Source organism: Cydia pomonella, chromosome 8 (assembly GCF_033807575.1).
Source record: "Cydia pomonella isolate Wapato2018A chromosome 8, ilCydPomo1, whole genome shotgun sequence".
In the NCBI taxonomy this organism is placed as follows: Eukaryota; Metazoa; Arthropoda; class Insecta; order Lepidoptera; family Tortricidae; genus Cydia; species Cydia pomonella.
Window position 1 is genome coordinate 17,887,941 of NC_084710.1, and position 24,383 is coordinate 17,912,323.

At 35.1% G+C, this 24,383-nt stretch overlaps 1 protein-coding gene across 3 annotated transcripts in view; it reads left to right on the forward strand.

The window, feature by feature from the left end:
* Positions 1-24,383, forward strand: part of LOC133520755 (uncharacterized) — a 116,527-nt gene that overhangs the window by 55,448 nt on the left and 36,696 nt on the right. The window contains exon 1 of one of the 3 annotated variants that reach the window (XM_061855390.1): positions 4,510-4,648. The exons of 1 other annotated variant lie outside the window; for it this stretch is intronic. In XM_061855390.1, coding sequence (XP_061711374.1) covers positions 4,617-4,648 — 32 coding nt within the window. In that variant the 5' untranslated portion in view covers positions 4,510-4,616. Of the gene's footprint in view, positions 1-4,509; positions 4,727-24,383 lie in introns of those variants that run through there. One more of the 3 variants, XM_061855389.1, reaches the window with a different exon arrangement.

Below are 24,383 nucleotides of genomic sequence, written 5' to 3' on the forward strand. Positions count from 1 at the left end.
GGGCTAACCGCAAACATCGAAATTCAAAGTTTTTGGATTTTCATCTTTTACTCCCGTCCAATTGCGTTAGAATGATAGAATTAGAAACGTAATTAAATACAGAAACATCGAATTTGTAACTTCGCAATAGGTCCCTAATTGCGTTTATGCCGAAAAAAACAAGTCTCCTTCAAAAACTTAGTGATTTCCGGGTTGCATCCCAAGGGAGCCCGTTGTCTGTTTGTCTACCCGACGCAAACATTTCCTGTAGATGCTAGCTTTAACAAAAATGATTGTCAGTATAGTATACGAACTTTTATAATGTAACCCGGAGGGAAATTAGACCTAGTCGGAAGTAGTAAGTAAGTAAATATTCTTTATTGTGCACCATACAATTAACAACAGGCAGTCTTATCGCTAAGAAGTGATTTATTCCAGACAACCTCATAAAAGTAGTAAGTAGTTTGTATTAGTAGTAGTAGTAGTAGTAGTAAGTAAAGTAAGCACAGAAACTGCACAGGACCGGGATCAGTGGCGTGGCGAGCAGTCGTGTTGGAGGCCAAGGCCAAGACACACTTTGGGTCGCTGCTCTAGAGGAGTAAGTTAGTAAAGTAGGTATGTTTCTAAACGATGTTTTTCTTCACTGAAAACTTGTTTCGGCCACTGAAGGCCTTGGTCACTTTTTCTTTAGTTTATAACGTCATTACACTTCACAATTTGTATGTAGTAGCGTGACTACTTATAAAACACAAATCAGAATATTCAGATTTGTCTCCTAGCCGAAGATTTACTCTGCGGAGCTTAAATGCATTTTGGTTTCTTAAGACTCGTAAGAGCAATGAACATTCATGCTACCAGTACTAATCCTACCAATCATAGAAATAGCGATAGTAATCTAGCATCCTTTTTATCCTGGTTCATCTAATCTAAACTCGGTTAGCACTCTTATCAGCAGCCTTGAAGATCATGAACAAAAGACGGGAAGGGCTCATTGGCTTAATGCTGAGGTTTTTCGGGAGCTTTTTACAATTTTCATAAAAGATGGCTTAATGAGGGTTCATGAAGGTTATCTTTTTTGCTGGCTAAGCAGCACTTTCAGTGGCTTCATTGTCGTGTTGTTTGCCTTTTTGTTGAGGCTTTTTTTATACATGATTAGGTACATTTCATGTTTTTGAAAAGGTGGCTGAACTCTACAATCAATGCTCTATTTGAATTTCTTCCCCGTTACTCCAGGCCAAAACAATCGTGAAATTATTAAGCGGTATTCAAGTGATGGAGTGATGACCTTACCTGTTTACTAACTTATACTCTTTACTTTCTTTACACTTAAAGTACCGCAAAACGGGGTGATTTTTAAACGAAGGGGTGACTGAAAATGAAATTTTAAGCCAATATTTTTTTTTTAGTCTTGTTTATTTCGGTCTTGAAAATCGGTTAAATGCATTATTTATGATGGATTTTTGGTAGTAGTTAAATATGAATTCATAATAATTTAATTAGTTACAGCAACACATACTGCTCGAGAAAATAATGGATAGTGCCAGTATTATGGCCGTTTTAAAATTATCAGTAGCCTCATTCTTTCTAAGTCTGTTAAACTAATTTTGTGGTCATCTATACACATACACACACTACTCACGGCATAAGATTATATTGAAATACTCGTAAATTGTACTTAAAACACAATAACAAGTTTCTAGGGTAGGATAGCTTCTATTTGCATTCGAATTCGGTATATCCGATTATTTGGAGCTGCTAAAAGGTCAGAGCAGTCGCAGACAGAAACCCAATTCATTTATGCAGTTGCCTTTCAGGCTGCGGTCCCGAATTCACCACAGGTCTACAGTTTAAATAGTTGGTTAGTTAGTTCGGATAACAGTTCATTTGGCCGGTTTAAATTTGGGCTTGGACAAGAAAATATAGTAATTGTTGACTTGTATTCTGTTGCTACTCCAATGCTAATGAGTTTAAATAATTACGACAATCAGATACTTAATTGCGATTTATGACATAAGGACTAGAAATAAGGTTCGAAATCTAAAAGACTTTTTTAGTTTTTCTCTCGTAGGTAATTGTGGAAAAGACCACAAGCCCTTTCGTCACTTTTATCCTTTGCGTTCTCTGATTCAAATTAAAGTTCACTTACAGAAGGTCAGTAGAGCAGAACCGGTAGAGGGTCGGTGAACTGTATACGAGTACATAATACGAGTGCAATAAACAATTTTGATTTTAGCAGGAGACTTCCTTTCTGACTGTGTCTTAGCGACGTATGCATATAAATATGAAAATGTTTGCTCTGTGACGGCCGAAAGTACGAGTCCACTTTGACTTTCAATAACATTACTGATCAATAATGTGTAGGTAGCTAAAAAAACCTCTTTGGTAACGATATATATTTTTTTAATATCATATTGCCTAACATAGCAACATCTATAATTTTCGGCCTACCAATAAAGTAACAATGACCTATAACGTCAATCGTAAAAGTCATAGACCTATGCTATTTTTAGGCCTTGAAAGTAATGTAACGGTAAACTTAGTTGACAGGTATGAAGCTCAAGTGGAGCTGAAGTAACACTAATCTAGGTTTCTAAAGATACCCTCGACCTTTTTAAAACATTGAACAATGAAGTGTTCGCGATTCCAGAGCACAAAGTTCACGGTACCTGTGACGGTACCTACATGTCTATAGCTCTCGTGCTAAAGCGTACTGAGCGCTGATGATATTAGATTTTATACGATAGTAATATTGTCCTAACTGAAAGCACATTAAATTTTTTTACAGTATTTTCACAGTTCAAATTGGTATGTCAATGTCAGATACGATTGTTATGCCTGATGGAGTAGAATAGTAATAATTAGATATCATTCAATTCTTCATTTGTTTGACCAAATTTTCACTGCGAAAATATGGAATAACTTTAAGACGAAAGTGTAGGACGCGCCAAGGTGATTTATATTAATAACAATATTGAAAATATTTTGATACTTACAATTTGTTGTATATCAACCACAGCTTTGCCTCTACGCTAGATTTTTTTTCGAATTTTTAATAACATATTATAGGAGTAAGAAGCATTTAAAATTTTGTATGAAATCTGTTTTTCGCTCCTAATTTTCAAAATAATACAAAATTCGAAAAAACTCAACAAAACGTAGGGGCATAGATATGGTTATTACACATCAAATTATGTAAAAATATTTTCCAAAGTATCAATATCCAGAGAGGAAAATGGGGACTACGTTTGTAAATTTAATTACTGCTTCTTCTAAACTTTTTCAACAGAACAATGTCGGTAGTGTTTTACAGCTCACCGTTTCCTACCTTATGACTGCCTTCCTTCTTTGTCTATTTTATAACATCTATATCTGCAATTGTCGATTGGACGATTCTCATGTCAACTTTTCCCGAAAGTCACTTTGACGGTTTGGATGTGACTTGGATTTTGAAAATACAGAGGATATTATCATAGCGGTTCAAATTAATTTAAACCCACGCGGCATATAAGCCTCAATCGTTTAACTCCATCACTCCATTTTTGGAAGACACTTTCACTAAACTCATTAATTATAGGCAGTGAGCCTTGAAGCCTGCTGGACGCTACTAATTCAGCGGTGAACGAAAGTTTATTCAAGAAAACGTTTTTAAACCCAGTAAAAGCAGGTATTTTCTAAGATAGCAATTCCATTCTCAAGTCTCACGATATTAAAAGAATACTTCCGCAAAATAATGATTAATTCAGTATTAGTTTTCATTTCACACTCAGCCGACATGTTAATAAGTTGAAAATGGTAGTACAGAAGCCTTCTTAATCTAAGATTCTTAGAATTTGAAGTTAATATTTAAAATTGTATACAAATACTTAGACCGTGTATTTGTTTATTTAAGTACATGTCATGACGTCATAAAAACATCCTCACCTACAATCAACTAGTACTTAATAGCGGTAAATTCATGAATTCTTTGTCAGTTCCGTTCTTATATTTAACAAACATCCTTCCAATTCTACCTTAGTTAGTTCTTCGGACTCCAATTTGACTTTTTAATTACTTATCGTGACATGGCTATCATTTTGTTTATTTTAAAGTGTGATCTGTGATAAAAATATCATTATAATAAAATTTTATGAATTCGGTATACCTAGAGCTATTAGAAATTAATGTAGAGCTGCGCTGCGCCTCTACTAACAAATGTGCCCTTAATTATATAACCTAAACCCCTAAACTACTTAAGTTTAACCTCAAACTACATTTGTAGGCAACCGATGTAACCCTGCCGCGGGCATCGACCGACTTCCACCATTATTAAATCATGAAACGGCGACCGCGTTTCATACGCCGCAAATCGCAGCATCCGAACGGGGAAATGCACCTACTTTCTTCCCTGCATCTAGGCTTTGGCTACAATCGGCAGATATGATTTGATAACCGTCATAAATACCAGAAAAAAATCAGAACTTTGGACTTTATTGGGGTTGATTTAACGTCGGTTTTGTGTTGGCTAGAGTTTATTTAGGCTGTCTCGCATCTCGTTTATTTTCCTTGGCTCGGCAGTCGTGGGTAAGCCGGCGCGTTGCGCGGACGTTCGCGAGTGTCAGACAGTGTGATATTTTGGAACATGTGCAGTGCTTGACAAGATGACCGGTGAAGTTTGCTGTAATCAGATATGGTATGCGTTGTTCTGGTGTAGTTGAGGGATGCTGTGCCTGTCTGTGCACCGGAGCAGCATGAAGGGGCAACCGGTTTGGTGAGAACCTATACCCTTGTGTAGAGAAAGCTCAACTAGCTTGTTTGGTTTTCTATTGCATTTTTCGTAGTTACTTTAGCATTATTCGTATTGTATTTAAATTTGAAATGTAGAGCTTGATTGATTCAGATTAGTCTGATTTTTTTGGGGATATTTTCTTTCTGCTTATGAGCAGAGTTTCAAAACTAGCTGAAAAGATAGTAGGTACATATATATCTATTATGTAAATAAATTAAATAGGTACCTTATATCTAAGTACCAATGATTATAGGTACTTCTAGTAACATACCAAATTAATTTAGTTTTTACTCAAAAAATATTCATACAAAGCTGGAAAAAATTGAGTAGGAGGTAGGTATCTAAAAGTAGAATTCAGTCTAAAATAGAATGTCAATAGTTTCTGTGCAAAGCACTCCCGAGGTGAGTGCTTCATGCGCTTTGTACACCAGAGCTTCTGAATATGTCATGAACCTGGGCACAACAGGCATACATTTTACGTGTGTAACTCGATAATCGTTCAAAATACATACTATCACGACATTATTAAGAATTGCCGGGTAAATGCTGTCATAAATAAATAAACTGCGATGTTGTAACGTAAATATTGCTCTACTCTTTATAATAGACCTAAGTACCAAATTATCTGTAAGGTTTGATTATGGCACAAATAATGTAAAAAAATGGAAAAATGGGTACGTTTTGAAAAGATGTGTCCCGCCGATTTTTGCTGGTCCATATTGAGATACCTCCAATTTAGGGGGGATTTAAATCTTCTCGGATCAGAGGTGTAGGGTTAGAGCCGGTGTAGCTTTATTTGACGTTCATAAGCGAATTGTAATATGCCTACTTGAATAATAAACAACTTTTATCTAGAACATGCCCAGAGTTTGGGCATATTTTTTGTTTTCAACGCTCTACGTTCAAAGCAACACTTGGAGTTTTCAAGCAAAATTTTACTTTACTAGTGCGAAGTTGATAGCGCCGTAGCGTGCGAAACGTGATCAACGTAAAGTTAACTAGCGGTTAATCGATTATAATACATCTCGGATTTCAAGAACATCACACCGGACTGACGCGTGATGCATAATAACTTCCTTTCTTGATGAAACTGAACATGAATGGATACCTAATTCATCTACTAACAGCTATACGAAACTGACTATTAATAAGAACTGACTATTAATTGGATACCTTTAGCGTTTCTTCAAAATATACCACTTTCATTATGTAATTATCTTTATTTCCATAAATTTTGTGTGTTTTCTGTCAGAATCACACGCTCTTTCGATCGTAATGGGGTAAAAAATGTCTCAGCGTTTTTTCCTATTGTGTTACTATTTCCCAATTTCCCCACATATACATTTTATGGCGGTAACAAAAAGGGAAATTTAAGGATATTTTGGGACACTTTTTTCTCCTATATGGATGAAAAGGGCTCGCGATCCTAACTAGAAATAACACAAAAGTGGAACTCTCAACTAACTCTGTCTGTCTGTCTGTTACCTCATCACGCTTAAACCAATGAACCGATTCAGATGAAATTTGGTATAGATAGTTTGAGGCCCGGGAAATAATATTTCATCAACCATGATCATCGTTATCGTTTTTCCACGTGTAGACAAAGTCGAAGGCAGAAGCTAGACTTTAGCTAGTTTTTAATAAAGTAAATGATTAGTTAGAATACATAGTAGCAATAGTACATACTCGTAATTCATAAGCTACTGTACCTACTAACAACGCCAGTCAAAGAACTCACGCATTAATTTAATATTCTGAAGACGAACGAAACTTAAGTAGGTATCTAATTATTTATTCACCGGTTGTCAACGCCATCGATTGTCAATATAAATAACTTTAAAACTTATGAAATAAAGCAATGACAAAGTTGAAAATAAAATAAAACAATATCGAAGTTATCAAATACGTTTTTTTCAATGTCTTTGTTATGAGTTTTGCTCGTTAACTATTGTAAATAGTAGTAATGAAACACTTAATTACGCAGATATTCTTGTTTGCTATGCTAATTAGTGCGTTATCAGCTCTTTTTACAACACATTTATAAATTATTTCTTTTGTTTACATTAATAAGCTAAAATATACCAACAAAACTATTTATTTTTATTTACCTCGGTTAAATCTCTTCCGCTAATGAAATTTGCCAGAACATACTGACAACAGTTAGTGTACATCAATAGTTCAAAGTATCAACGCCCATAAAAAGCTTCCCATTTTTCTTTTCTCTTGCTTTCATTGCAAAGTTTTGAACAAATTCTCATCATAACCCATAAATTTTAAAATCTATATAAGTAATTTTCGGTACCTCATACAGCCTTCCGGCGGCCAAGATTCGGTTGAAGTTATAACCCGACCGAAATAGCCCCGCCAAACTCACGGAACGTGTCAACACTGCCAAGAAGAGATAAATCTGTTATATACGTTATTGTGTAGCCATACCCTATTTCTTGAGATTAAAACAGCGAAAAAGGAAACGGAAGAGCGGCCATTGTTTTGAGTTAAACTCGTTTTTTATACGCATTTGTTACAAAAGACAATGTGTTATTGTGACATACTCGTAGTTCTGAGCAACGTGTTAATAATTATTGAGCCGAACGGCGCCGAGAAAAGCCGAAAGGAGGAGTGTCGCCCCACTGCCTGGATACTAGTTAAGATCTATGACAAACGACTCACATCATCGAAATCATCAGCACTCAATAACTAAACTTGTCCAGTGTATTTTTCGCAGATTTTTTGGGATTCTTATTCATTTAACAAATTCTAAATCGTATGTGTCATTAACGCGTCATTTGCAGCGCAGGGAAATTAAATTTAAATGTATGTGTAACATTTCGTTAAATCGCTACAAAAAAGTAAACTGAAAATATCGACATACACATACATTAATCGCGTTTATGACGCAAATGACAAAATAAAAGAAACATATTGTTATCACATTTTAACACTCACCTACAATAAATAGTAAAAAAAAATATACAACTAGGTACGTAAATTTAATCCAACTGTCAAATAACTTTCATGCGATCCCAAAATAACTCAAAGTAATTTTGTCCCAATCTCCTTCAGCATTCCGTATCATATAAAACCGTGCTTACACAATATGCAAAGTATTTTGGAATTACAAAAATTTCTAACACGTGTGAGATTTACATTTTAGATATGATCATTCTATTCTCTACCAGTACAGCTGGCAAAGAGCTGTACTGTTATCTGATAGTTCATAGAACTTTGTTTTTATATGGGTACTTGTATTGCTTTTTTTAGTGTTTTGAATGTAATTAAATGAGAGTTTTTACGCCGTTCACACTATTAGAAACCTGACTCAGCATTATTTTTATTAAATTAAAAATATATCTTGGGTCCTGAATATCTCTTTAGGATCATTCATGTTGTCTGTAATTAAATATCTAGAACGCAAATTATTTGATTAATAACAAATAATTTTATTTGTTTATCTATAACTTTGACGACCGGTTTGGCCTAGTGGGTAGTGACCCTGCCTATGAAGCCGATGGTCCTGGGTTTGAATCCCGGGAAGGGCACTTTTGTGTGTGATGAACACAGATATTTGTTCCTGAGTCATGGTTTTCTATGTGTTTAAGTATTTGTATATTATATATATCGTTGTCTGAGTACCCAGAACACAAGCCTTCTTGGCTTAAAGTGGGGCTTAGTCAATTTGTGTAAGAATGTCCCTATAATATTTATTTATTTTAACTCTACATTATGTTGCAATAGCTTTACAACATCTTTTACCATTCACGTCATCAAACCCATGCGTCAGATCAATTCAAAGTTTAGTTAACTAACCCCTCATAGAGGCGTTAGTAAGTAAGTAAGTAAAGCTTTATTGCAAACCATGGTATGTACATAGATGATATAAATTGTATAAAGTTTCACATGGACCCCGGTGGGGTACAGTTTTCCTAGTTGTACAGTTTTCCTTAAAAGTATACCACTCACTTGCTTCATATTTTTCAGTGACCTAGTTAGTTAGTTAGTGCTTCTGGGCATTTTCCGCAAATCGACAACCATTGTGCCTATTTTGCGTGACCTATATTATTATAATAAAATAAGGGTGACAGCTGGTAACTACAGTTACCAAAAGCAATTGAGTGGTTATACATATACAAACTGAAGTACATTCCTACTGAAAGCTATATATGTAATTAGAGAGACGTAAAATTAAATGTAGGCTATATACATAGTAAAAATTAGTGTCTTCCATAAACTCTTTGACAGTGTAAAATATTTTTTAATCAAATGTGTCAAATCAAGTTTTGTTATGAATAAGTTTTTACTCTCAATGATTTTTATATCGGTGGGTAATTTGTTGTAAATTTGTTTATCCAAGGAACAGGACAAAACTACTAACAGCAAGAGCATCTATGAGATGCAGAGACATGTGTATAAACATAAATATCCTGATTGTGATTACAATAATGTAGCAGCTAGCACATCTTTAACTACATTGTCGATGCCTTCCTTATTTGAATAGAAACCAACATCTAGTTACCTAACTCTAATTGTGGCGTTATCAGAGGGCGCGTGCCGCTTTCTTGGACGAATTAAAAATGGCGCCGGAAAGCGCGGAAACCATTGTCCGCGGTGACTAATGTATTGTGATGAAAAGTAGGCTTCACGTAACGCAAGTCTGCCCTGGATTCCGCAGCAATTTCAATGTTTACTTAGTCAAAATAAATGACCACTTTTACTTGTGTGCCTTTGTCATGTGCATCATTTGTTTTTACTGTTTCGAATATTTATGAATGGAGAGTAGTTAGTTCAGCGTCGGACACTAAACCAACTTAACTACAATATGTTGAAAAATAATTAGAGATTTCGGCTTTTTCAAAAATATTTTCTTTATATGTTCTTGTTTATAACCGTTAAAAAATACGTTTATTAATATGCACTCTGTTCAATTTGTCTTCAGTTTATTATGCATATCCTGCTTTGCCTCATACGCTTAATTAGTATATCCGAATGTCTGGAGCTTAATAAATGATTCATTTCACATATATACTCTACCTACAACGCCTGCCTACGACGCCGACGGTCCCGGGTTCAAATCCTGGTACGGGCATTTATTCGTGTGATGAGCATGGATATTTGTTCCTGAGTCATGGGTGTTTTCTATGTATTTAAGTATTTATAAATATTTATATATTATATATATCGTTGTCTAAGTACCCTCAACACAAGCCTTATTGAACTTACTGTGGGACTTAGTCAATTTGTGTAATAATGTCCATTAATATTTATTTATTTATTTTATTTATTTATATACAGATTTAGTGTTCTCATTTGTTTTGTCTGTTAAAGCTAAACAAAAGGAAATTACGAACAATAATGATACAACTGCCCACACTTTTCTTAGGTACCTCCGAAAACTACGCAGGGAGGCCAATTCAAACTTACATTTGACATGAAAATGATACCTAAATGGTTTCATCTAGTTCTCATTCGCCCGTGCATCTCACTCGCGCCAATACATGTACGGACATGTACAAGCGAAATACACACGCGAATGGCAACTAAATGATGTCATTTTAATGTCAAAGTGTACGTTCGAATTGGCCGCACGGATGGTATCTGGAGACGCACCTATACATAAAATATGACAACAAAATAATAATTTTGTTTGTTTTTCTGTCTGTTTATGAACCAAATATGATCAATCGGATCCCTTTGTTTGACATAATTATATTAATTACTCAAAGTCATAATGTAATGATAGTCAGATTATCATTACTCACAATTCTGAAACCGATATCTTTTCAGGGATTTCCTTAGGTTATCCTATAGATAGGTTAGGTTAGGTTTGTTTTATGACAATCCTGAAAAGTTACGCGTTTCTGAGAAAAACCAAATTATGACTAACGAAAATGCCGACAAACAATACATTATGACTTAAAACTTTATGGGAAACAATAGAGACCCATGATCAATATTTATACATACAAACTGACCTGACAGAAAGCTTAGATAGACTTTATTTTTCAACCTACTTTTAATATTGTAATTGGGAAGACGAGTAATTATTCAATTGAGTATTGATACCATTTGAGTAAATATTATTGCTGTATTACTTGGAATATGAATTAATTGCATCATATTTTCTTCGATTAACGGTGGATATATAAACAATGTGTAAGTAGGTAGGCACCCAATATCCTTTAAATTGAAAAGCTAGTGAAGCCTTGTACCATTTCCCATCTATTTGCTTCGGTGGTGCAGTCCGACTATGCCGTGCCTATGTCCATTACTTAGATTCAATTTAAGTAGCTAGCGTAGTGTTTGTTAAGGAGTAAACAAACAAAACGGTATCTAAATTTATTATATACCCCATAAAGCGATTAACGCTATCGATTTAAGAATAAAATTCCAAACGCTATTAAAATCTATTATGTACCATCAGCCATAAAAGTACACGGTGACTTTATCAATGAATTCATTCATAATTTCTCCATGCAATTTCGCAGTTTACCTAGTTTTCGCAAAAAAAGGTGACCACTCTGTATCTTTAGATATTTCAATAAAAGTAAACAAAATCAACCCACAAAATACGGTTCCTTAAGCCAGTTGAGGGTACGAGTAGATGAAAACATTACATGATCAAATAATGTGGGTTAAAGTCAGGTCGTTTAGTCACAGATCCATGCGGTTTGGTATTTGGTTTGTTAACCAATAAATGTTATGTTAAAAGTACCCGAAAATGTACTAATTGTTTGTTTACTTTTATTGAAATACCTAAAGATACAGAGTATAGAAAGAGGTGAACGTGTAAGAGTATATATAATAATTGACGTATTAAATATATCAAATTAAGAGGGGTTAGCAGCCAGTCTGGCCCAAATGGTTTAATTATAAACGGCCTAGATCCAAGGAGCAGACGATTCAGTTCAGATGTCGACGCCACTCAATTTATATCAAGGCAAAGGTGAGAAATCTCGAAAATAGAACTCGTTAGCTAAATTCATCCATCCAGAATTTGCATGGCAAAGCCACCAATTACGCAATATGTACGAGCAGTCGGATTACCCTATATTATCATTACTAATTGGGACCACTGTGGTATTTATAATAAAATAATCAGCTGCTTTCGCTTTAGGTCAGCGTGGAGACTCTAGACTAATCCCTCTCAGCAAGAGAGGCCCTCAAGCCAACCCCAACATATCAAATATAAAAGTCGAAAATCTTTACCTTCCTCTCTATCGTTCTTGCTTATTCGAGCGTGGCAAATAACGTTTTTCGATGTTGGGCAGGCCCTCTGTATTAATGTCGTAAACCTATATGTTATTTAATTAGGAGGAGTACTAGTTTTAACGATTTAATTTCTCTTTTCTTTCATTAGGTACTTTCTGTATCGTCAACAACACTAAAATCGAACTATGTTTTATAATTCAGATGAACGTTAGTTCAAAATAAATAACAAACAACCTAGGTACCTATTTCGTCAGTATGGTAACCACAAATCCAAGTAGCGTTTGACGACGTAACGAGTTTTCCCTCTATAAATAATTAACATTTGTCGTTAATTCAGTTTCGTCGAGTAAACACTTGTAATTCACAAGTAGGATTGAAAACATCACGTATTTTATCTGATAAATTGCGAACAAAGATATATTTCAAAATGAATTAATTAATTTGTTACTTTTATGAAAATAATTGACGAAACATCACCCCGATACGAACCCTTTGTCATCTCCGCTTCCGCACAAACAATTAGAGGATTGTTTTCGCCGAACAAGGAACAATCATTTGTCTTCTCACTTAACGAGATATTTTCGTAACTGGACTCAAAACAAACGGATTGGGTCGGTATAAAATTTAATTAATGTTTTAAATTAATAATTGAAACTTTTTGTTGGTGGTGTCAAAGTCGATTCATCACAGCTAACATTAATAGAATAATGTCAACAATGATATCGAATAACAAATGACGGTCTGGTATAAGTAGGTACTTATCGACATATTTTCTGTTCCTTATTTGTTTTTTTCTCCCCAGCTCTGTTGATGCTCACACATTGTCAATATACAGCCCACTTGAATTCTTAAACATTATAATTAAAAATTAATAAAGTAAGTATCTTCCTAGTTATGCAGGCTTTAAAAGAAACCAGGACGATATCATAGCATCAGATAACGGTAAACAGTAATCAAGCACAACAATGAGTCATTACATCGCGGTGTGTACTTACTCTACTGCGATACTGCTGGTACTACCGTTAAAACTGTTCATAATTTACAGTATATTGCGAATCGGTGAAGTGTTCCAGGTCAAGTTTTGATACAGTTTCTAATTCTTAATTGGGTATCTAGACTTTCTATCGGTTCTTAAAATATCTGCTAATAAACAACAAATCAACTTTATCAACTTTTAAGAAACAGTCAAGTAGATATAGGTGGATATAATACATCTTTATAAATGGATATTGAATATCATATATCCAGTGGGACTACCTATTTTATCATTGTGGTTTATTCATTTTTTTAGCAAAGTCGCCATTTAGGCAAAGTAAATAAAAACAATCTTAAGTAGGTGGTTTAAGGTTGCCTGTTTAGTTTAAAATCATAAAATGGAATCAAATTAATTCCAGTGTTTCTTTTTGTAACATTTATCATTCAAATGGGAGCATTCGTATTCGCATATGTTACATAATATGCAGGTCCAATTTGCAATGAATACGATGGAAAGGGCTCTCATTGGAAATACACGAGCCACCTGCGGCCGTGACACGTAAGCATCTTGTACGACTTATAACAAATACAATTTATTGGACATCTGCCGCCCCGCCGTTGAATCTTATACCTTTAAACAAGCAATTCTTGTATATATATATATATATATTATTTCTGTGATCTCGGAAACGGCTCTAACGATTTCGCTGAAATTTGGTATATGGGTGTTTTTGGGGGTATACAGTCTATATAGATTAGTCTTATGTTTGGGAAAACGCGTGTTTTCGAGATTTCATGCGTTTTTCTTTCGACGCAGAATATGGTCGCTAATTTCGTATTGCCGGCCACTGTCCGTCTGGTCCAGCGGGTTAAGACGCGGACTGCTAAACGAGTGTTACGGGTTCGAATCTTGCCCGGAGACTAACTTTTGTTTTTTTTTATATGTTCAAGCTTATATATAATTTTTTAATTTATATTGTTTTAGACAAGTTTAATTTAGTAAAAAAATGTAGTTAAGATTATCACCTGTACACCACCATATTACAATAAATAGTTATAACCGAGCAAAGCTCGGTCGCCCAGGTGCTGCTAATATGAAAAGCTGCTTTCACACTTTCTGCGAAGGACACTTTTGACAATATTATCATAAGGTTGGCAGTGAAATAAGTCTATTAAGTAAAATAAGTCTTAGTTTCATTTATATAAGAGTCAATTTGTAACTGTAATAAATTGATTCTAATTCTAACAGAACTCCGACTGTAAAGATGGGTAGGTGTTGTTGCAGAAAATACAAACGCTGTGATGTTATTTTTAATAAGTACATAGTATTATGGTCAGTGTCTTTATTGTTTGTATACAGAGTTCACTAATTTATCATGAAAATTAATTAATTATTAGGTACATAAATTATGTTATATTCTGGTCTATATTTATGGTCCTGCAGGCTAAGCACGATCGCATTGTTATCGCTTGTCACCATGGCTGTCACGTTCTAACAAGTAAGTGCGAAAGTGACGGGCATAGTGACAGGTTATAAAAATGTGCCACCGCTGGTTATATTATTAGGAATTAAGAATTCCTTGATCATAAAACTATTGCTATCAATCGTGTGTATCTCGTGCCGTGCAGTCAATGGAATTATTGCACAAAACACAAAATATCCAAAGACAATTCAACTACCTCAAGCAATAAAAGTTTTATAAATTGTTTGTGACTTAAGCTTTACTATCTCATACCATCCAACCAGTCTGCCGGTCACTCACCTCTATTTTTGTGCACCGTAGTCTGGTTTTTTGTATCGAGACCTCTTAACCTGCCGCTTTAACGATGGGTATAATAAATATTCCTTTCCGGGCGTCTGTCCTCATTCCCTGTATTTATACTGGAACCAATCACTAATGACGGCATTTAAAGTTCAATGCTTCTAAGACCGGACCTGGTGTATAGCTCCTATAATTAAATACACAAATCCTGGGGCTGCAATCCGCCACGATTGAGTTAAGAAGTGGATGATATTTGATTTTGGACGCTTTTTAAAATGCTAGGAGTGCGTAACAGTAACTTTTTTGTGCAATTCTATCTATTTCATTTTCTCATTCGAGAAACAATATATAAGTATTATAAGTATGCTTGATAAGACTTTTGCGTATTGCGACAAAAACTTTACTTCTACTTTTGATATAATATATGGTTTAAAACAATATAAAATAATAACCAGTTTTTGGGAGTATTTTGTTTTATCGGGCATAACAGAGTTTTAGAGGCATTTTTAAAGTAAATAAAACCTGAAATATCCTTGTCACTTTAAATCAACAGTAAACAAAGGATTTTCTTGAATATGTATTTAGGTGCGTACAATGTATACTGCATATATTTAGAATCTGTTTTTTAACATTATATTATAATGTTAACTATTAATTAACAGTAGAAATGTCGTAATGCTAGGGTATTTAACATAATCGTAAAAGTACTTGTCTTAAACCAAATCACCATTGTTATACTTAATGACGACGTTTTATCAAGCCATCAACAAACCATTCATTCATTACAGAATCTCAATGGATTAACAGCTCCCACATACGGGCACTTCAAACCCGGCTATCCACGAGTATTAACAAATTTGTGTACACACCAAAGAGATTACAGCGGGTAACTTTTTCTAGAACATCCATATAATGAGATTTGTTTTCGTTGCTACTGAGTGTAGTTAAAAACGCCAGGCTTTAACGTATTGCATTCCTATTTCTTTTAGCGAGTCTTTAATAGGAAAGAAGTTGTGAAATAGTAGCGGGCGGTCCACCCACTGGGTCTAAGTGTCTAGGGTTATTTCTTGCGACATGCGATGTCGGTGTATCGACTGGTTTTTCTTTGGGTTATGCTCTAGAATTTTTAGACTACATGTACTTAAATAGTTCTAGTAATATAGGTACTTAAATAAAGTAATACCTTGCGATTACCGGTAGATACAAATCCAAGCGCCGATTAAGAAAACTTATTACTAAATAACCCATTATAACCAACAAATGATTTTTTTCTTCATATAACCGTATAATTAATTATTTTATATTTGACATTGTTTTATTTTTATTTTTATTGTTAATTGTATTCCTATAATTTTCTTATCCTATTCATTTTGCACTAAGTTTATCTGAATTATCTTGTTAATTTTAATTTAGTTTTGGCGATCACACTTATAAGTTCTTATATTTAAGACGTGTATGTAATTTATATCGTAAATAAATAAATCTAAATCAATTTTTTTACCCCTCTTCATAAGGAAGTCAAAACTTGTAAGATGAAACAAAAACGACATTGAAGTTATATTATAATTGTCGACGTTCTGCACCGCTGCCTCGAGCACACCCGTTTTTTTAGAATAACGGGCTTTGAGACCTAGAGATCTTAACGAATGTAATTACTTAAATTTTTACCACTGTTAATGCAGTCTTCTTAGAGACTCGATCTCTTCTTTACCTCTCAAAGTGCACCACGCCAACGAGTAAAATACTACTAGGTACACCTACCTCCTTATTGTGAATATTGTCATCAAATTGTTTTGATTTTATTCTGGTTATTATGGCTGTGAATAATTCAGACCTAATTATTAATAACAATATATTTTTTAATGAAACCAATGCCATACAGCGATACAGTAGGTAACGTGCTAGTCAATTAGTGATAACCCAATAATCAATATTAAAAAATATTATTGTTTTTTATAGCAACATGATTATTTTTTTAATTAACTTATTTCCGCAAATTTACACCTGATTCAATAAAATATGCTTTCTAACCGACTTCAAAATAGTACGTAAACAGTAGATAATTAAATTTAATGTTGTAGCAGGCAGGAGAAAAATTAATGTTATAAATTCACTAAAATGTTTATTTCCTTCTCCCCAATTCAGTGACTGCTATTAAATTTCCACAAAATGACTTTTATCCTAGTGGTTGATACACAATGAAATTATCCAGAATCGAATTGTTATTGTATGGGTGATTAAAATAGGTTCTAATTTGTTCTCCGACAATCTAAAATTACTACAACTAACCTAATAACACGTAGGCCGCATAGTTGCGTCAAAATATAAGCAGTTTTATTTTAACAGGCTGTATCGTATATATATCCAACGACTCATATGTTGTTTATTTCGGGAAAGTAGGTAAACACTTTAACACTAAAAATATTTGCGATAAGAAGTAGCATCTGATAAAACACGCACATATTCAGGTAGATACCTACTTGACACGATATTTTCTGCGTAATAGGTACGGTCCAGGAATTCAATTTCAGTACCATTTCGTATCTCGTCACAGTGACAATAATATGAGGTCCCTAGCGACTTTGATATTGATTGTCACTGTGTCAAGGTACGAGATGGTACTGAAATTAAATTCCTTGACCGGAACTTGATTTCATTCATTTACCATGGTAAAACTTTCGCGCTTGAAACGCGTTTTGATGTAGTGCCTTCAGAATCTTCTTAAGCTGGTTTTATTGTATATTTTATAATATACACATTACACATACACATAGATATATCGACGGCTGGTCTGGCCTAGTGGGTAGGCCTATGAAGCCGTTGGTGCTCAGTTCGAATCCGGTTAAGGGCATTTATTTGTGTGATGAACACAGATATTTGTTCTTAAGTCATGGGTGTTTTCTATGTATATAAGTATGTATATATCGTCGCCTAGTACCCATACTACAAGCTTTGCTTAGTTTGGTGCTAAGTCGATCTGTGTTCAATTTATTTATATATCGTGTGTTCATTACAGTACGAGCGACCTCCCCCGAGGCCAGGGCCGGATTTAGGGGAGGGCAACCGGGGCTACAGCCCCGGGGCCTCCACAAAAGGGGGGCCCCCACAATAGAGACTTCGGAAAATTTACCTTTATATTTGGAAAATAATTTGTGGCCAGGGGGCCTCCACTTCTTTGTTGCCCCGTGGCCTCCAGAGCTCTAAATCCGGCATTTCCCGAGGCCCTCGCAAAGTTTAAAAAAATATTCGTGGAATCCAATAATGGAGAATGTTCGCAAAACATTATAATTAAAAGTTTTCTTGTTCTTTACGTTAAAGCGTGCAGTTTCACATAGCTCCATAAGTTATAATCGAATAAATGGAGTGAATCACGAAGGTATACGACGAAGTTTGCCCTTGAAAATTTGAACTAATAATGTGGCAAAATAGTAGTTCAAAGATTATGCAGTCAGATTACGACTTTGCCGCATGTAAACACAGGTTAAGTCTACATAAATATAGATGTTAGCGTGACCAAAGCCAAACCATACAGAAGACTCATTGATATCATACTAGTTGTTTTTCAATCCTTAGCCATACTTTGCCGGGTGAAGAATGTGTAGGCAGTGAACGGACACAATGAACAAAACAACTTTTGCTATGGATCTAACTCCGAAATCCCGGAAAAAATGTCTATAATGAATGATATGCCTATTTGCAATGTATGAGAAATTGAGTCTTACATACTTTATTGTATCCTTAAGAGTCCCCAGCAAGCTCGGTTCTCCATACAAACGTAGTTAAGCTCTCATTTTAAAACGACTTGTTAGATTGCTCTGAAACTTTGTACTTACAATAGGATAATCTTGTAATTAGTTTATGTAGCTTCATACTTATATACCATAGTTAAAAAAATACAGTTAATTTAAGTTTTTCATACAAGACTTGTTATTGCTCTATTTCGTTGGTTTTGTAAACTGGAGCTATATAAACTAATTACAGGCATAGATATACCTCATGTCAGTTGTTCAGTTCAGTTCAAATATACTTTATTCATGTAGTCCTAGCAACAGGCGCTTATGATGTTATGTGATAAGGTTTAATTACAATCCAACACGTAGTTTTAAAATGACAACGAAACTCCTTTTATACGGGAAGGTGAAGTTCGGCCGAGCTTGCTGCGGACTCTTAACTCGTTTGTGTCTTTCCACTCTTTCCAGTAGACATTGCAAAGTTAAGGATCAAAAGCTATTTTTTACTCTGCACCCTTAAGGGCGGGATACATTTTTTCTTGATTTTTTTGCTCGATATATTATGTTCGGGAACATATATCGGTCGGTAACTTTTACTGTATTGTCCACAGAAGAGACCTTTATCTAAAATATGTTTAACCCAATTTTACTATTAAAATATAATCAAAAAGTTATCAAAATATTTCCATAACTACATATCTCTAAATCTTTACGTGCTTTCTTTGCTAGCAGAATGAAAAATTAATAATGTATGTGTAAGCTTTATATATGTTTTGTCGTTATTTATGTCTGTATTATAAGTAATATAAGTATGTATATTTATATGTAGGTATGTATGGTATGTTATTGTACTATATTTGGTTGTTGTTGTTAAAGTAGTACCGACCACAATCTCTCGGCTTTGCCCAAAGGTTGACTGGTAGAGTATGCGTCATGGCATTAAGTCCGCCTTTTGTACTAAAAAGTTTTCTTTTGTGCAGTAAAGAGTAAATAAATAAATAATAAATAAATATACTTATATTTTGCCTGAACCGTGGAAATGAGCCATTAAAGTCATTTATTGAAGTTGATTTGCAATAAATCACGTTTACGATTTGCGAGTGACAACGCAACGCAACGATTATTAGACGCGTGTGGCTCGAACTCGCGGACCGCCACGTGCTGCGGTGTGGTTGTTATCCAATACTGCGTTCATATTATCATACGTGGATGATACATTTTTAGTTAATTTGCCAATAAAACGCCTAAAGCCAAATTTTGTCTTTACCATGATAAAATTTGACTCCTAACCGACTGACTGAAGTACCACTTGCACCATCCGATTAGCCACTAACTTGGAGTTAACACAGGGTTAAATTGTACTGGTAATTCCGGGTTTAACCGGTTAACCCCGCGTTAGTGGCTAACCCTGGATGGCGCCATGGCGCAAATGGCCCTTAGAGTTTTAGACAGTATAATTCTCAACAATACAGACCAATGAAATACCGTAGTATAATAATACTCGCATATGAGTCCTCGCACCCGTGTAAATGAGCCGTAACGCCATAGAAACCTACTTCATTTTGACATTTTATCTTAGATTCGATATACAACAATAAATTCAAAGGCAAGTAGCCAATCCAAGTTCAGCCTTTTTGGATCACACATATGTTATATGCTCCAGAATCGGGGGGCTTTGTTTTGATGACGGCAAGCTCTGTCGTTAGGTTGTTACCTAGTAACTGCTAAGGGTAGGGTAGGCTAGGCACGTATTTCATGGGGTAGGTCTGGGTGACCCTGATGCCTCAGCTGAAGCCGTGGCATGTTCAAACGCGATATTAAACTATATTACTTTCAACATTAAAAAATTGTATATTCGTTTCACGGGCGTTATTTATAACTTCAAACACTAACACACTTTGCAGTAAAAATATCAATGCTTGGGCATCCAGTTTACGTGTCCATTTTACGTGATGCTTGTTGTCGACGTGTCTCTTTAGAAATTTAGATTTGAAAGAGATTTGGCTTTAGCTAAGACACATGTTGACATATACAATACAACTCTTTTTTATTGCCCACCAATATCAAAAGAAACATGACATACCAATTAAGCATATAGAATTAACCTATGGTAGACAACAGGCGGTCTTATCGCTATTATTAGTAACCCTTATTAGTACTTACTGACGGCTTAGAATCTCTTAGGCTTCGGAGAAACTTTGGCTCTCTTTGCGTGTTCTACCGTCTGTACAATGGGGAATATTCCGAAGAACATTTTGAATTGATGCCATCCGTATGATTATTGACTCTTTCCGTATGATTAATTTGCAAATCCCGACTCGACTGTAACGATCGCCTGTGTCATAAAAACTTATAAGTACTTAGCCAAAGAATCTGCATAGAATCATACATATACCTTTTGTTTTTTTACCCCTGTACCTTTATTGTTTCGCATAAATCTAGTCCCAGTCTGCTTACGTACGAACTCATTCCAAAATAAACAGCATCATTTAACATGGCTGTCAAATAAACACAAATAGTCAGAAGTCTTAATTACGCTCGGATCATACGCGAAATGATTTGGCTCGCGGCCAGACGTTTGAGATTATATGAGGCCAGGTACTGCAGTCTTGGGGTATATGGGCTTATAATATGGGCTCTAATGAGTCATTATTCCTATTTTAATTGACAGGAAACACCGGTTTAGTGACCTCATTGATGAACGTAAGAATTGTTATATCCTGTGCCTCAATCAATGTGCTAAGTTGTAAGCACATAATTATTTTGTTGCACATCTGTAGGTATGATTTGTTACTCTACTATGTTATTATGTTTATTTTATATAATTCTATGACTTTTACTAATATACTAATTTCTTCTTGAGTCTAGAAAAATACATCCACGCAGATCATATCAGGATCATATGTATAAATTGCTCAATATTTATTTTCTCTTTTTACAGGTAAGTGGAGTCTTCTGTCATTTAAGATCCTTTTGGCGTTTGTTATGTGAGGTACTTAAAAAAACTACTTAGGTACTTTTGGACAGGCTACCCTCATACAGTATGAAATTTAAAGATCATTATATAGGGGTCAACACACAAAACTGTATTCACATCTTTCCTGTAAACCTGTCCACATGAAACAGTTTTCTCTCCTGTCGACAATAGTTAACAGCTTGTGGGCAGGTAATGATTTTATCATACATATCCAATAATAAAAAATTAACCTTTATAGCACTTATCTTTTGGGCATGTCTACAGCAATGAAGTAAACACAATTTTGTGTTTGACCCATAGACCTCATCATGATCACAACTGCAACAGAGTTGTAATTAAATCAGACTAAAAGTGTAATAAATACCTATTAAAAATGATTAAAGTTGAAAAAAGTTACAAAACAATGTTACATGTGTATCGATAGACATTGATAAATGGGAAAGCATGACCGCCCACAACGTTAGTGTAAAGCAAAAGCCTAAACACGACGAGACCCAGAGCGACCCAACTTCATTTGTTTCACACGCAAAAACATTACTTATTCCTTTTAACTTTACACATATAATGGCTTAACCATTCACGTGGACTTAGGTCACTGTTTTTCACTTACAAAACGTGGCTTACATAAAGTCGGTCTAGAAAGCCTAGCTGACCTAATAGATGGCACGCCACAGAGCTTAATCTGCGATGAAACGATTCAGTGCAGATACCCACGTTTAGATATAAGACTATTACGTCAGTGTCTTATATAAAGTTTGGATAGTTGCGTCACTTAGGCGCCCGTAAGTATGTTTTTGGGTGAATCAACTTTTTTTGTTTTGTTATCCTGTCCCGTTGTCCAAGGGACAACAGTGTCACAGTTTGTTTGAAGAGACGTTGTATGCCGTTCTATTAACATGCTTAGTTGGGGGCCCATTATGAACATTGGTTATAACGACCACAAAAACGCAAGTTTGATACATTTAAGTACCATAAAATCAGTATTTCAATGAACTTTTGTCCCCTGGACAACTAATCGTAACCATGGCAACGAGTGACGCTAAAAAGTTGATCCTTCCTTTTACACATCGTTCGATCCGATATCGGATGTCAGCTGCTAGAAAATGCCCTATAGTGTCAACCTCAAGTCCTTTTATTTTTGCATTAACGCTTTTGAACAACAAACAATAATAGAATTTGATAATTAAAAAAAAAAACTTTTTTCTTCTTTGTAGTCGTGGTCGACATCCGACATCGGATTCAATATCGGATGTCGGTTCCAATAGGAAAAGTTGAAGAAGTTTGAAAATGTGTCATGGAGAACTATATAAATATACATATTTTAAATTCAGTTGAAATTAATTAGAGTAGTGACTGAATGCGAAGTTTGTTGGAAAAATTATTAGGTCGTTAGATTGTCTTTAATCCTTTGCACCTAATATCATGCATACGAGTAACGTTAAAATAATTACAGTCAATTAACATTGAAATATTTCATTCCACATGACCATACATATGACCTAATATTTATATCTTGCAGTCTGCGCATTAATATCCAGCATTGGATCATAAACCTATCAAACACTACTAATTTCCACCTTACGAGCAGAATTAGGAAGTTTAGGTATTGTTTCGGAAGGCCTTGCCGACTGCCAGGGTCCCGACCTTGGAGGCTGGTCAGGGCACGCGAATCCCCACCGATCTCATTCCAAAATGACGTAACTTCTTACACAGACTATACTTTTTTATACGTTTTTCCTTTAGACCGAATCGTAGTGTAATAACAAAAAGACTTAACTACTCGTATACTTAGTACATTATGCTACGTTTCGGATATAGATTGCAAACGGTTTGTTTTATAAGAACGATCGTTCCTCGCACGCCATTGGAGCTATGCCGGCATGACACGAACCCTACTATTGAAATGCGATGGTTATGGCATCGAGAATTAATTGTCTTGACAAAATTAGAAGGCAGACAGAAATCTTATCTAAGTAAATTAAAACATACTTTCCATCTCTGTGTAGGTAACACAGTAGTCACGTTTGGTCCTTTAAAAAAAGCAGACGGAAAAGAAAAAACAGTATCCTCTCCTTTTTTAATTAAATTTTGTTCCTTTAGGTATGTAAGCAAGGCAACACGTTGGTGTACGAAAAGGTAGTTGGATTCTTCAGGGCTATCAAATGTTATTCGCTCTTAGCTCTTTCTACAATACCGACATCTTAAAAAACGATCTCTAATTTAAAAAAAAACTTTTTTTATATCCTGACATTTGGATGTCAACTGTTGCTGCATTAAGTACAGTAATGACATTAGATACTGCATGCTGCGTTGATATCACCGATGTATCTGTCAATTTCCTTGATAAAACGAGTGACGTTTGCCACCGCATTACGTCACCTTAAAGGTACTGCCCGGATTTTTTACATTTGCAGCAGCAATGCAATCGGCAGTAATGTAAGAGCTCAACGAGGGTGCGGAGTATTAGCACAGTATATATTAGGGTCGGTAACGTGCATGTAACTCCCCTGGAGTTGCAGGCGTACATAGGCTACGAAGATGGCTTACCATCATGCGGGCCGTATACTTGTTTGCCACCTTCATAGTATTTAAAAAAAATGCTAGTCTGGTCCTAATCCTAACGATACTCCTAAACTGTAAAACAATGCCTACCTACACACCGCACAAGTTGAACAAACCAACGCAGTAAACAAGTTGGAAATTGATCAATATGCTCGGATCCTTATCGTATTTCACCAGTAATAGCTTTGATTTATGTCGCCAGTGAAATAAGACCTAATCACGGCAGCCGTGACCCTGACGCGTAGATTACATGCTTTAGAGGCTGCATTGTGAAAATTATAAAAGCGCTTGCCAGATACAGTCGCTCATGAGACGGGCATCGGGTGATTTTAATTATACAAAAACAAAAACCTATACACCTCTACTAATTAAAATTTCTTATAAATATAGGTAATTGTACAAATTGTACTCCAGTTTGCTTTTTA